The sequence below is a fragment of the Podarcis bocagei genome, assembly GCF_964188305.1.
Source record: "Podarcis bocagei genome assembly, chromosome: 13".
NCBI classification, from domain to species: domain Eukaryota; kingdom Metazoa; phylum Chordata; class Lepidosauria; order Squamata; family Lacertidae; genus Podarcis; species Podarcis bocagei.
Genome location: NC_138138.1, coordinates 29,396,664 through 29,411,865, shown reverse-complemented (window position 1 = coordinate 29,411,865; position 15,202 = coordinate 29,396,664). Strand labels below are relative to the sequence as shown.

At 45.0% G+C, this 15,202-nt stretch overlaps 1 protein-coding gene across 1 annotated transcript in view; it reads left to right on the top strand.

Annotated features, from left to right (window-relative positions):
• Positions 1-15,180, top strand: part of LOC308571669 (uncharacterized protein) — a 51,911-nt gene extending 36,731 nt beyond the window's left edge. Inside the window, exons 12-20 of the mRNA XM_081167315.1 lie at positions 1,598-1,807; positions 2,488-2,646; positions 3,387-3,511; positions 5,395-5,589; positions 7,209-7,299; positions 8,427-8,625; positions 9,905-10,002; positions 10,862-10,992; positions 12,121-15,180. Coding sequence (XP_081023441.1) covers positions 1,598-1,807; positions 2,488-2,646; positions 3,387-3,511; positions 5,395-5,589; positions 7,209-7,299; positions 8,427-8,625; positions 9,905-10,002; positions 10,862-10,992; positions 12,121-12,297 — 1,385 coding nt within the window. The 3' untranslated portion in view covers positions 12,298-15,180. The remainder of the gene's footprint in view (positions 1-1,597; positions 1,808-2,487; positions 2,647-3,386; positions 3,512-5,394; positions 5,590-7,208; positions 7,300-8,426; positions 8,626-9,904; positions 10,003-10,861; positions 10,993-12,120) is intronic.
• The last annotated feature ends 22 nt before the right edge of the window (positions 15,181-15,202 follow it).

Genomic DNA, 15,202 nt, shown 5'->3' with positions numbered 1-15,202 from the left:
TGCTGCCTCAGGCGCCCCGAAAACTTGGCCAGTTTTTGGTGGGGAGCACCATTTGCAGCTCTTCTTCTTGCAGGAACATTTCTTGGGCTGGATCCGGAAGAGATTGCGACTAAGGGCTTGTCCACACTTACCTTTCCTTGGCTCTTTCCAGGCATGGTTGGTGATTTAAAGCTTCGTGTCTGGGTGCCCTTCTTTTTGCTCCAGGGTTTTCTCTGTGAAAACTTGCTCTTCAGTGCTCAATCTGAGCCAACGCCAATCCAGGGGAAATCTGAATTCAGCTTTAAAGAGGAGAAGGTTTTTGCAGGAAAATCTTGGAGGGGCGGGACGGCTCAAACACAGAGCCTGTAAAGAGTGGGGCAAAAAGTACCGGTATATAAAGTGTATAAGCCCCTTTTATCCTCTCTTTCTTCCCTGCTCTCACTTTTGATGTTGCAGTCCCAGACAAAATGCATGGTCACATTGCTCGATTTTGCAAACTGTGCAAAAAAAAGGCTTGCTAACTTGGGGCTGATCCATACTCCCACCCCCACCAAGTCTTCCCTGCAAAAACCCATTCTTTAAAGCTGAATCAGAACAAGCATCAATCAGGGTTTTCTGTGGGTTGACGTTTGCTCCCATTGAGCACTAAAGAGCAGGCTTTCACAGGAAAAGCTCTGGAGCAAAATGAATAAATAAATGGGGTGGGGAGGCACCTGGACACAGAGCTTCAAAGCACAGACCTTGGCTGGAAAGAGTGGAGGAAAGGTAAGAGTGGATAAACCTTCAGCTGATGTTTGCAGAGCTCCCTGTTTTGTGCCAGTTCACTGACTGCCCAGGTGACTAGGGATCCACAGTGGCTTCTCAGCTCCAATTAGGTACATGGCTATACCTCAGGGGACCTCTGGCCTACAGATGTTCTGGACTCCAAATCCTATCTGCCCCAGACAGCATGGCCACTGATCAGAGATTATGGAATCTGTCATGGATGTTGGGAAGGGGTAAGAGGCAAGGAGAAGCAGTTATCCTGTGGATGAACCATAATCCCAAGAGTCCATGCTTTCATTTTACAATAAAAAGTAAGTTTTGAGCATACGTTTTTGAGCATTTGAGCATTTAGGAAAGGAGACCTAGCCAAGAAGACAAAGGGCACCTCTAGTCCATCAATATTTGGGGGGAGGGATTCAAGAACATACTGAACTTTTAAGTTTGCACAGTTAAAGTGGGTTAAAGGGCGCTGTTCGCAAAGCGCAACAAATCAACTTTTAAAAAGATTCACGCTTTTTGCAGCTTGGAAAGCGATGGAGAAAAACATTGGAAAGTGTGGAATGAATTAGGGAATGGTTAAGGGGAAAATGTTAAAACACCTCACAAGAAAATCAGGATAAATGCAGAAGAACGCCATTGAAAACACAACTGGGAAAGCCTGCAAACACCCCATTCCGCCTCTTTTGCTGACCTTTTGGGTCACGTCCGGATTTAATGCAATGTGTGTATATACGGTTGCATGCATATTGAACATGCGTAAATGGGGAGTTGCCTGTATTTGAAGATATCCGTGCCTAAGGTTAGGAAGTAAGCGTCAATAAAAAACCTCACCTCTTTTCATGCTCTCTTGAAGATTTCAAGGCCGCCATTGAGGATGTCCTTCCCGCTCTAAAGAATGAAGGAGTCCAAGTTTTCTTCCTAAGCGAGGACTCCCCAACCGAGGGTGTGGAAGCTTTGCTTGGGCAGATCCAATCCAGCTCAGCCGAGCCTGTGCCCATTTCCTTCAGAGCCAACGTAACTGCTGAATCTACATCCCTGTATATTTTCACCTCTGGGACTACAGGTGAGGAGGGAAAAGGTCACAGTGATGGGTGAGGGGAGCAATTATGTCTGGAAATCCCATCTTCCTTCTACCTGCCCTACTTGTGTATGGGGTCATTAAGGGAGGGGTAGTGCCTTTGATAAGGGACGCGGGTGGCGCTGTGGGTTAAACCACACAGCCTAGGACTTGCTGATCAGAAGGTCAGCAGTTTGAATCCCCGCGATTGGGTGAGCTCCCATTGCTCAGTCTCAGCTCCTGCCAACCTAGCAGTTTGAAAGCACGTCAAAGTGCAAGTAGATAAATAGGTACTGCTCCGGCAGGAAGGTAAACGGCGTTTCCATGCACTGCTCTGGTTCGCCAGAAGCGGCTTAGTCATGCTGGCCACACGACCCAGAAGCTGTACGCCGGCTCCCTCGGCCAATAAAGCGAAATGAGCGCCGCAACCCCAGAGTCGGCCACGACTGGACCTAATGGTCAGGGGTCCCTTTACCTTTACCTTAGTGCCTTTGATGGGGAATCTGTTTGCTTCTTCTGGGGTAGTTTGTCCCACCTTTGGTCCCCATCTTGCACTCAGCTCTCACCTGTGGCTCCTAGAATCTGTCAACATGGGAAGGAATGTATTGGGATCCCAGCATGTTACGCTTTCCCACTGGACGGAGTCATTTGTGGTTGTTAAATGAGCCCTTCTCTTTTTCCTCAAGGGCTACCGAAAGCTGCTATCCTTTCCCAGAGAAAGATGCTGATAGCATCCAACCTATCAGGCCACCTTGGGGCCCGCGCCAAGGACATCGTCTACATCCCGCTCCCGCTGTACCACTCAGTTGCACTCATAGTTGGGGTTGGAGGATGCCTGGAAGCTGGTATGTATGGAATGTCCACTCACACGCCTCCTCTGCAAGAGGGTGATAGGCAGAGATGGGTTGATAAGTGCATAGACATACACACATCCATGAGTGCAGATGTACTCTCAAGTTAGACTGAGAGACTGGCCCAAGATCGCCCAGTGATCTTCAGGGCGAGTGGGGACCAGAGCCCTGGTCTCCCAGGTCCTAGTCTGATGCTCTAACCACTACACCACACAACCTCTCTCCGCATAGGATCCTTCCTCACCACATATTTGCACTTTATACATTGAAAACACCTGCCACCATTTAATTCTGAACATTCTTTCATCCACCCATGGGAAGAAGCGGACCAGGAAACCTATGTGTGAAAGTCAAACATATTCAGGCTGTGTACATAACATGATTTTAAAGAGCACTGCTCCCCTGCGCCAAAGAATCATGGAAACAGTAGTTTACCCCTGTCAGAGCTACAGTTCCCAGCCTCCTTAACGAAATCCTCCAGCCCTGTTTCAGCTGCTGTCTGGCTCAAGAAGCAAGGAGGCTTTTGTATCTGTGAGGTTTCACTGCACATTTAGAGCAAATCCCTTAGTTGCTGAATTTTGCCCCAGCTGAAAGTTTCCAAACACTTTCCAGAGGCAGCCCAACATATGACTTACGTTGCAATAATATAATACATGGCACTTGGAACTGCATCTGCCTATACCAGTGCTCACAACAAGGCCACACCTAAGCCACTCTCTCTTTATTCCCACAAGGGTCTACGTATGTCTTGAAACCTAAGTTCTCTGTTTCTGAGTTCTGGAATGACTGCAGACGATATCGCGTTTCCCTGATCCTGTATGTGGGAGAAATGATGCGCTACCTGTGTAATGTGAAAAAGGTAATCGTTGGCGAGAGAGGCCAGTTTTGTTGTTGCGGCAAAAGTGTTGCCAAGAATTCAGATGGAATTCTAGAGGTCAAAGTCAAGAGCCCCACACAGCCAGGGAGCTCGCAAATGACCACCTGGAGAGCAGCCATCTTCTTTTCTCATTGTTTTTTAAAAATCCATTTTATTGCCGAGGAACAGCTGGTGAAGCAGGTACACAGTTGCAGGCACTCATTTATTATTATTATTATTATTATTATTATTATTATTATTATTATTATTATTATTATTATTATTATTATTATTTAACTTAAAAATATCTTCATCCTTTTCTAGGCAGCAGTGCCCCTAGTGAATGCCACCCCATCTCCAAAAAACAAAAACAAAAACCCGTCAAATGCTCCAGAAGCTGCATCAATTTCCAGGGTAGTTTATGGCCCTGTCAGTTTCTTTTGCTTGGTTTTTAAAAGAAGGCCCATGGGCCCTGGCAGCTACCTGAGAACCAGAATTGGAAACCATGGTTTGGAAACCTTTGGTGACATTGGTTGCCTTCTATCTGTGGCACAGCATGTAAATTGTGAGATTTGTTCCTGCAAGAGCCAGTGAAGGCCGCCAACTTGGGTAGGCAAATTCTGCTGTTGTGCTCTGTTGCTGCTTGTTGGCTTCCCACAGGTATCTAACAGATCAAGATAATAATCATAATAATAATTTATTATTTATACCCCGCCCACCTGGCTGGGCCTCCCCAGCCACTCTGGGTGGCTTCCAAGAAAATATTAAAATACAGTAATGCATCAAACATTGAAAGCTTCCCTAAACAGGGCTGCCTTCAGATGTCTTCTAAAAGTCTGGTAGTTGTCGTTCTCTTTGTCATCTGGTGGGAGGGCTTTCCACAGGGCGGGTGCCACTACCGAGAAGGCCCTCTGCCTGGTTCCCTGTAACTTGGCTTCTCACAGTGAGGGAACTGCCAGAAGGCCCTCGGCGCTGGACCTCAGTGTCCGGATAGAATGATGGGGGTGGAGACTGGACTGAGGCCGTTTAGGTGTTGTACCAGGTGGGCCACTGCCCTGATTCAAGGCTATTCTTATGGCATACTGTTTAAATAACAGCCCCTCAGCTGCAGTCTGAACCAGGTGAAGTTTCCAAAGAGCCTTCCTAGGAAGCCATTCATTGAGCACATTTCATTAACCTGACATGTTTGTTATCAGGAGGACAGGAAGCCAGCACTGGTCAGTGTGGCATCATTGTTAGAGTGTTGGACTTGTTAGGATATTTCCGTTCCACCTTAAAAGGGAGAAGGCTTTGAGAGTCACAGAGTCTGCGTATTTCCTGTGCACAGGATGTTTATGTTTTCTGTTGCTTTCGTTTCTCTCTCTCGGTGCCTGAACGCTGAAGCAGGCGGTCATGTTTTTTCTCTGTTCTGACTAACGCAGAATAAACTTATGAAAAATGCTCTCCTGTGTGCATCTTTTGCTGTGCATTATCTGCTGATAAGAGCGTGCATCAGCCCTGGAATGTGGCAAGCTATTTCTAGAGCTCGTGTCGCTAATTGCTGATACTGCGTGTCTACGGGAGATCGATGGACGTCCGGAGGCGACGTGGGGCCATGATGGACTTTGTCGCCCTGGCAGTATCCCAACAGGACTATGACCTGGGAGACGGGGGTTCGAATCTTCACTCAGCCATGAAGCTAACTGGGTGACCTTGAGCCAGTCACGATCTCTTAGCCTAACCTATCTCACGGGGTTGTTGTGAAGATTAAATGGGGAGGAAGAGAACCATGCCCATCACCTTGAGATCCTTGGAAGATAAAGGTGGCATAGAAATGTATAATAATAATAAATATTAGCAAAGTTTATTTAGTCCAGCAGCGATCCCTCTGACATGCTGCTTTGCAGACAGACAGCGACCGAGACCACTGTGTGCGAATGGCAATAGGCAACGGCATGCGTGCGGAGGTCTGGAAGGAGTTCCTACACCGATTTGGACCCACCCAAATCTATGAGATCTATGGAGCGACAGAGGGGAACGTCGGGTTTTTTAACACCACAGGAAAAGTCGGAGCTGTGGGAAGGTCCCACTTCCTCTACAAGGTAATGAGAACTAAACTAGAATATCTCAGCAAACCCATAGCTACCTGAAACCCTGTTTAGATATACATTCTTATCTAGATATACATTCTTATCTAGATCTTATCTAACCCCTGGATGGTTACGTCCAATCAAAGGTGACTATGGGGTGCAGCACTCACCTCACTTTCCAGACTGAGGGAGACGCTGTTTTGGCTGCAGACAGCTTTCCGGGTCATGTGGTCAGCACGACTAAACCACTACTGGCACACAGATGAGTGCCAGTGCACAGGGAAATGCAGTTTACCCTCCCGCCACAGCGGTACCTATTTATCTACTCTCACTACTATGCTTTCAAACTGCTAGGTTGGCAGAAGCTGCGACAGAGCAATGGGAGCTCACCCCGTCGTGCAGATTCAAACTGCCAACTTTCTGATCGCAAGCCCGAGAGGCTCAGTGGCTTAGGCCACAGTGCCACCCACATCCCTCTCTTGAAATATATGGAGTGGATGTGGCCCAAGTCTTGCAGCACACAATCCAGAACTTGTTATTCCTGCTGCACTCTATTCACAGGGCATGTCAGGACTGACCACCTCTCCTCTCAGACAGCTAGAAAGCAGTAGAGAGAATGTAACACGAAGGTGAAGCAAGATAAAAGCCCACAGCAGGGGAAAATACAGGGAAAGGTACCAAGAATTTTGTCGACACCCCCAAGCAAAAATGTAAGACTTGGAAAGATAGTTTGTTGGCATAGTGCAGCCTCCGCAGGTTGCTCACTGCCCAGCTGTTCCTGCTGAGGTTCAAGCCTGATCTCGTCCATTATGCCACTCAACGAATCAGTGGCAAAGAGGGGCATGGCTGCCAAGCCACACTGCCAACAGACAAAGAAGCAGCTCCCTTCTTCCAGTGGCACCTTGCTACATTTCCTTACTGTGTGCTGAGAAAGGGAAACCCTTTTCTCAGAACTCCGCAAGGAAGCATGTCTGGTGAGGCATTTGGGCATGTGTATATCTGGATTTGGGCCAGTCCACTTTGGGCTTTGCCCCCCAACAACAGCACATCATTAAACTCAAATGAGGCAATGCAGGCAAGAAAGGGGTTCTCTGCCCCTGAGCTTCAGCTGCTACCAGGAGTACACTAACCAGTGAGGTACAGCAGCAATGTTGAGGGACCTTTGGCTCTCCAAATGTTGATGAAGTATAACTCCCATCAGCCCTGGCAAGCATGGTCAGTGGCCAGGGGTGATGGCTGCAGTTCATTCAGTGACACCTGGAGGACCAAAGGTTCTTGATACATGGTTTAGATCAAGGAGACCAGACTCAAATCTCTGCTCAGCTGCAAAGATGAGCTTGGCTCAGCTGCTGTCTCTCAGTCCAGCCTACTTTGCAGAGACCTTTAGGCCTTCAGGTATTGTTGTGCTTCCTAGATAAGTTCTATGGTTTGTCTTCTATGGTTTTATTGTTTTTTAAAAATGAATTAGCAGTATATTATTATTATTATTATTATTATTATTATTATTATTATTATTAGTGATAAGCTCTCTGTTCCCTTGGGTCATTCATAAAATATATTCCGGTCCATGTGTAGCCTTGAATTTCAGCCTTGTGGGGTCATGTTTCCATTTCCTGCTTGTTCCACCTCAGAAACTGGCAAAGTACGAAATCATCAAATATGACGTTGACAAGGATGAGCCTGTGAGAGACAAGAACGGACATTGCAGCCCAGTGACTCCAGGTAAGCCAATAAAGTTGGCATTCAGACAGGAACTGGGCTTTGTATTGTCAGAGTCCTAACTCACAAGAAGGTACTGTACATGGCCTCTAGACTGTGGAAATTGCTCACATCTCTCCCAGCAAGAAAAATGGCAGAGTCCCTTCTTCACACATAGAACAGAAGAAGAATCATTGAAAGAGGAAGTGTGAGCCACTCCTGCTTTGTGTTAAATGTGAAGAGTCTTCATCCATCCCTTCAGGGGCACCAGAAGGGATGGATGCATCTGTCAGTTTCAACTTCAGTTTCTCATTTCTCCAGTCTTAGATTGCTTCCTGTTTAATGAGTGTTCATCTAGTTTTGTTTGCAGGGAGATTAGATGCCATTGGTTATTTAATTCATCCTTATTTATTTGCAGGGATGTTAGATGACATTGCATCAAAGCCAGCTTAAATCTTCACTTTCTAGTCCATGTCCCTCATTCCTTTCCTTTGTGCAAAAAGTTCAATATTTGTGGACAGCAGGTTTGTTGCACAAGACCTCCTATAATTCCACAGAATGAATTTGTTGGTATGTGATTGAATCCTACCTGAAAATAGGATTCTATATCAGCTAAATTTTATTTTATTTTTTAAATTTTATTTTAATTTTAAAATTTTATTTTATTTTTTAAAAGCCGCACAAAAATTTGTTTCTTCTATTGTACACATGATTGTGTGGGGTTTCCCCTAATATTCACATTTTGGAAAGTAATTTTTTGTAACATAATGAGTTTCTGGCCTGTCTTGAATCTACTGCTCATGGATTTCACAGGGTGGCCCAACTGAGGCCAGCATCCTGTCAAATCAGCATATTCTGCAGCAATCAGGTGTGGTAATGTGCTTCACCCGATTTAGGGACTAATGCCTGAGGAAACAGTGTCCTAAAGCAGAGTCACTCGCATGTGCTCCCTTGCTGTGCATTCTGACAGCTGCTAGAGATGCCAGCAGTGGCAGATGTCAGTGGCAGCAAGGAGAACAGTAGGAAGGCTGGTCCCCAGTAGCATTGGCTGCCTCCCACCGGAAGCACTCAGAGACAGTCGTCTTGCCCGTGGTTCTTTGTTGGAGGATGAATATTAGTTGGTTCAGCTTCATTCCCTTTTCTTTTCCCAGGTGAGACAGGCTTGTTTGTGTCCAAAATCACTGGGCTTGCCCCATTCTATGGCTACGCAGGAGACCGACAGAAGTCGGAGAAGAAGATTCTCCGGGATGTTTTCACCCAAGGAGACTGCTACTACAATAGCGGCGACCTTCTGATGGAAGACCAAGAAGGCTTTCTATATTTCAAGGACCGGGTAGGAGATACTTTCCGGTGAGTCCCGCCACACAGGTTCTGCGGCTGATATTCTGACAAATGTAGAACAGGCAGTCAGCACCAGTGTTTCATTAGCATAGGTAGCATTCACAAATGCTGGCAAACACCTAAAGAGCTTGTGTAGGGCAGTGGCTCAGAGTGTCATGAAGCATCTAGTTCAAATCTCACCACTGTCGTCCCCAGGTGTAATTTGGGTATAATAAGGCTCACTTATCTTATAGATGTTGTTGCAAGGTGGGGATGGGAAACATGTAATCCTGCAGGTGTTGCTGTACTACAGTTCCCATCTTCCCTGACCACTGGCCACGCTGGTTGAGGTTGATGGGAGTTGAGGTCCAGCCAGATCTGGAAGGCCATAGGCTCCCTATTGTCGCCGTAAGGATCGCAACAAGATCTTGTAAGTGAAGAGCTCTGAATGAATGAAACCAGTATCCAAAAACTAATAAGTAATTTTATCTCGTTATTGATAGCAAAACATCTAGCCCATCCTTCGTCAATGGTTAGTCACTGCTTCAATGAATATGACTGGATCTACGTACTTTTGCTCTTTCTACTGATGCTTGTTCATTGTATTTTAGGGTTGGTTGTTTTGATACTGTTGTTAGTCGCCCAGGCTATTCTAAATAAATAGCAGGAAAGGAAGATGCACTTAAATAAGGAAGATCCCAGGGTGTGTTACAAGGCAATAATACAGTAAGGGCCCCTCTAGACCAGTGTTTCTTCGTGGATATATTCTGCACAATGCCATTGGTGTAACAATAGCGCATTAGTGGTGGATTTATACTGGACCATCCGCACATCATTTTGCTTTATGAGTTGTTCTGCGATGCTTCCCCGACGTTAATGCATCACCTGGAAGGGATCCAGCAAAAGCTGCACTCTGCCAAGCATTTGTGGCATTAGAGGTTACTGGATTAGAAGCAGGAAGTTACGGGAGCTTTAACAGTTGGGAACAAAGCCCTGTGTCCTCCCTGAAACTTTTGCAGGCACAAACAGTATTGAAAGAGGGAGCATGTATAACTGCCCTGATACCGTCATGAGCACAAAGTATGTATACAATTAAAAGGGTGTTTGGAGGACCCCCGAAACAACCGCTAAATCAAACCAATGCAGCGCAACTTATCTAAGCAGGCAAGGACGCAGCGTTCGAAAACACCAAGGAACCACAAACTGGCCTCCTCGCTTGCGCCAATGACAAAATTCCCGATTATGAACGAAAGGAGGGATGTTCACTTTTACCAAACCCATCTGGGAATAATCTGTTTTGTCCATGCAGCTGGAAAGGGGAAAACGTGGCCACTACAGAAGTGGAGAACACCCTGGCACCACTGAGATTCATCCAGGAAGTCAATGTCTATGGGGTACCAGTGACAGGTGGGTCTGAAATTCCATTGGATCAAAACCCGTCTTTCTGCTGCCACATTTAGCGTCCAAACAGCGTGTGGTGTAGTGGCTAGAATGCTGGACTAGGAGCTGGGAGACCAGGGTTCAAATCCCCACTCAGTCATGAAGCTCACTGAAGTGACCTTGGGCCAGTCTCTCACTCTCAGCCTCACTTACCTCAAAGGGTTGTTGAGGGAGGATAAATTGGGGAGGAGGTAAAGCTTGTTCACCACCTTGAGCTTCTTAGAGGAAAGGTGGGATAGAAATGAAACAAACAAAACATTTAACACACACTTAAAGCACATGGCTTCCTCAAGGAATCCTGGGAAATGCAATCTGTTAGGGGTTCCAGGAATTGTAGTTCCCAGGATTCTTGGGAGGGGGAGGAATCATAGAATCAACAAATTGTAGAGTTGGAAGGGAACACGAGAGTTATCTAGTCCGACCCCCTGCAACGCAGGAAGCTTTTGCCCAACGTGGGGCTCGAACCCATGACCCTGAGATGAAGAGTCTCATGCTCTACCGAAGTGTGTTTTCAATGTACCATGTGGGAATGTGACAATCTGGAGGCAGTCCTGCATTTCTGTGCTGGTTGTGAAGGAAAGGTCCTTGCTTTCCTCCACGGCTAGCTCAAAAACCAAAGTGGTCAATGTAGAAAATCCAAAAAGTTTTTGGAAAAAGGAAAAGATCAGAAGAACAAGAAACTGGATCATTCATATGGCAGGGTAAGCCTGTGTGAACTGGAGTGTTTTTAGCTAGCCAGTCCACAGCTGTTCTAGGTGCATTCATTTGCATGTGACATGGCTTTCCACCCCCCACCCCCAAATCGGTCCCTTCTGGTTTGTTCCAGGCCATGAAGGAAAGACTGGGATGGCTGCAATCTGCCTTAAGAAGGGGCACTCCTTTGATGGGCAGAAGCTGTATGCGCACGCAAAGGATTTCCTGCCAGCCTATGCCATACCTCGCTTCGTTCGCATCCAGGTACGATCCCTTCTTGTCACTTTCCTCCCTGTGCTTGCTGCCTTGAGAAACCCCATAGGTCAGCCTCCTACCCTGGGAATTCTTCCCTTCCCTGCCTCTCACACTTCATCAGCCATCCATCACCTTCTTGCTCAGCTGTTTCTCAATCAATGAAGCACCAGGGGGCAAGACTGTGCGGAGAGGAGGCTGGCTGGGTACAATATGTCTTTGTGAGCCTGTGCATGAATGGGCATGTGTGTTTGAGAGAGTGTGGGGCACGGATTCCTCTATAGTGTCCTTTCCTGACTTTTTGGCTGTTTCCTAATCAGAGGAGCAGCGAGGGGAGGGGAAAGGGTGTGTGGGTGTGGGTGTTGCATGCATGTGTGAGTGTGAAAGGGTGTAGAATGACCTCACCCATGGCCAGCTCTGCACGCGCGCACACACACACACACACACACACACACAGCCAAGAGAATGACACCCTCAAGCTGAAAAAGTGTTCCCTGCCTATAGACAAGCAGGCCAAGTCAGAAGTCATAGTCTCATCCGGACTTTCATTTGTGCCACACTTTCCAAGTACAGGTCTGTGCTTTAAAACTCTGCGTCCAATAAGTTCTTTGTTTATTTGTTTATTTTCTCTGGGGGCTCCCTCCCCCCCGGGAAAACCTGTATTTTACCGCTGAATCAGAGCAAACATTAATCCATGGAAACAGGAGTGCTAATTTGAATAAAATAGGGGGCAGGTATTGTATGAGAGGGAAGGACGTTGGCCCCTAGGAGTTGGCTCCTATGCTTGGAAGCCCCGATTGTCATTTCCTCCGAGCTTTCCCAGGGAAAGTGCCAGGATAAAAACAACAACAACACTCAAAGACAGACAGCACAAAAGGAAGTCTGGATGAGCCCTGAGTCATAGATCCATGTTGTTTGGCCTTCAGCAACCGGGTGTAAATGAACAGAGTGAAATCCACTCTCGTTATCTCTAATGAGATGCTTAGGATGCCAGCTCCCCTAGCAGAGCTCAGAGCCTGTTCTGGTACATCTGTCCTGCCACTGCTCAAAACACTGACTCCCTTGGCCTGCTCTAGGAATGTCTTGGAGTGGGGTGTCGTTGGTTGTTCTCCACTCACTGCACTGCTCTTTCCCATGCAGGACACCCTGGAGATCACAGGCACTTTCAAGCAGATCAAAAGCCAGTTGGTAAAGGAAGGATTTGACCCTGCTGTCATCAGTGACCCCCTCTTCTTCCTTGATGACTCTGAAGAATGTTACATGCCCTTGACTCCACAGATCTTCAGCACCATTGCAGAGAGGAAGCTGAAGCTGTGAAAAGGAGCAATTGTCTCCTTAACTGCCCTAGTGGCAACCTAGGAACAACTATAGTGTTGAGCTACTTGGCATCTGCCTAGGAAAGAGGGGATAATCTATTGCCATGGCAGAGCTTTCCAAACTTTTCATGTTGGTGACACACTTTTTAGACATGCATCATTTCATGACACAGTAATTTAGTTCTACTAGCAAACCAGAGGTTAGCAAGGGAAGCATTCACGTGACATACCTACACACTGCAGCCAACACACAAATGTGTCACGACACATGGTTTGGAAAGCTCTGTGCCATGGTTCTCAAAGTGGGCAGTGAGCCACCCCGGGTTGTGGTGAAGGGATTACACAATGGGTGCTAAGATACAAGTGGGGGTGGCCCTGGAGGTGTAAATGACTATTGGATTTTGAACAAATGTGGGGGGAAATTTTCCCCAAAAATTTATTAGTTTTCCACATTTATGACAAATATAACATATGAAACACACAAAACACATTACAATACTAAAAAAGGGGGGGACACATATTCTTTCTTATTTTAATTTCCATTGTTAAGTGACTTCCTCAAATCCCCCCAACTGAATTTCATTATATCACCTTGTAACAGTTCTCCCAAACATCTTTCTAGATAATTAGTTCCTTCAACTGACTATATTCAACTCTTTTCTTATTATCTTAAAACCATATTGCTATGCCACATTCTTATTGTTATCCTAGGCCTGTTTAGTACTTTCAAGAACCTTCTCAATTATCTTATATTACAATATTATAGTCTTTAACTTTCATCCAGTCTTCTTGTTATTCCTCCTCTTTCTGTTCACGAATTCTTCCAGTCAGGTCAGCCAGCTCCAGAAACTCCAACATCTTCATCTGCCATTCTTCTACCGTTGGTTTTTCTTGAGATTTCCAATTTTTTGCTAATAGCAGTCTTGCCGCTGTAGTGGCATACAAAAATAACCTAACATCTTTTTTGGGCAATTCCAATCCTATTATTCCAAGTAAAAAGGCTTCTGGTTTCTTTACAAATGTATATTTCAACATTTTTTTTAAACTCATTATAAATCTTTTCCCAGAAGTCCTTAACCTTAGGACACGTCCACCACATATGGTAAAAGGTGCCTTCCTTTTCTTAACACTTCCAGCATGAGTTATCATACGTATGATAAATCTTTGCTAGTTTTACCAGGGTTAAGTACCACCTATAAATCATTTTCATAATATTTTGTTTTAGTACCGTACATGCCGTGAACTTAACCCCTTTCTTCCACAACCTTTCCCAATCTTCCAGCATTATATTGTGTCCCACGTCTCTTGCCCAATCCATCATAACAGATTTGACTTGTTCATCCTTTGTATGCCACTCCAACAGCAAATTATACATTTTAGATGGATTTTTAACATCCATATCTAACAACACCGTTTCCAATTTGTTTTTCCCCGTTGCAAAACCATTTTTCTTATCAAACATATACAACTCATTGATCTGGTAATATTGTAACCAGCCATCCAGTTTATCTTTAATTTGATCAAATGGTCTCAATTTAAATCCTTCATTATCTTCCAACAATGAATCAGCATATTTCAACCATTTAGTCTTCATATTTAGTTTTTTCTGGGCCTTAGCTTCCATTGGTGAAAGCCACATTTCCTTTTTAAGAGATCTTTATATCTTATTCAAACATTATACAGAGATTTTTTAATTACATGATTTTTAAAACCTTTGTGGGCCTTTATCTTGTTGTACTGTAGATATGCATGCCAACCAAATACATTGTCAAATCCCTTCAGATCCAGCACATCAACATTGTCTAATTGAATCCATTCCTTTATCCAGCAGAAAGCTGCAGCTTCAAAATATATCTTCAGGTCTGGCAGGGATAATCCCCCTCTTTCTTTAGTATCTGTTAGCAACTTATATTTAATTCTGGGTTTTCCCCCCTGCCAGATAAATTGAGACAATGCTTTCTGCCATTCTTTAAAACACTTAACATTATCAATAATTGGTATGGCTTGAAATAAGAACAACATCTTTGGCAATACATTCATCTTTACCACTAAAATTAATTGTTACTGTTTTGAATTTTATTGTGTTATTATCTTCCTTAGTGGGTGGTGCAGACTGCTATTCTGAATAATGCTTCTTATAGATTAGAAGGCACTGGGGATGAGTTTATGGAACCATGGGGGCTGTGGCCCTGATCTAGTGTTTATTTCTTATCTGCTAACTCCAGGGTGTGAGCATCCATATATATGCATATGCTCTTGAGTGCATAGGATTAAAAAACAAAACAGCACCTTTTCCTTTAACGTCCTCAATCAGGCAATACCTTTATTAGGGCCAAGCAACACGGCATTAAAGAGTTGCAGGCTTTGGAGTGCTGCAGAACTCTTCATCAAGCAAGATATCATACAAAGCAAGTCATGGGGTGAGGAGTGAGGAGAAACAAAGAAGTAAAATATAGGCTTGATGTTGCAGTCACTAGGTCAGTTTCTAGATTTAGGGTGTGCACAAATTACCACTTTAGAGCACAGTGAAGTCCCATTTCACAACTCCCTTCTTGTATACACACTATGTGTAGTGTACTAGCAGCACACTGTCTTCTAATATCATATTGATGCTTCCCTTAAGAAATGCTGCATTGAGGCACACACCCCCCCACAACCACACTGCAGTTTAAGTTACTAATGCATACACTGTCATAGAATGCCATGTTTCTATGTAGGAACGCTGCTACATTTAAATTGGTACAATGGAGTATTAAGAGCTTCACAATCATGGATCATGCATGCTGAGGTGCAACATTACATGCTGATGATCGCAAATGTATGCATATGTAAATCTAGATATTACGTACACATTAAATGCAAAACTCCAAAGGGAGATAAGAAAGTTTGAATTCTGTTTCTTCTTA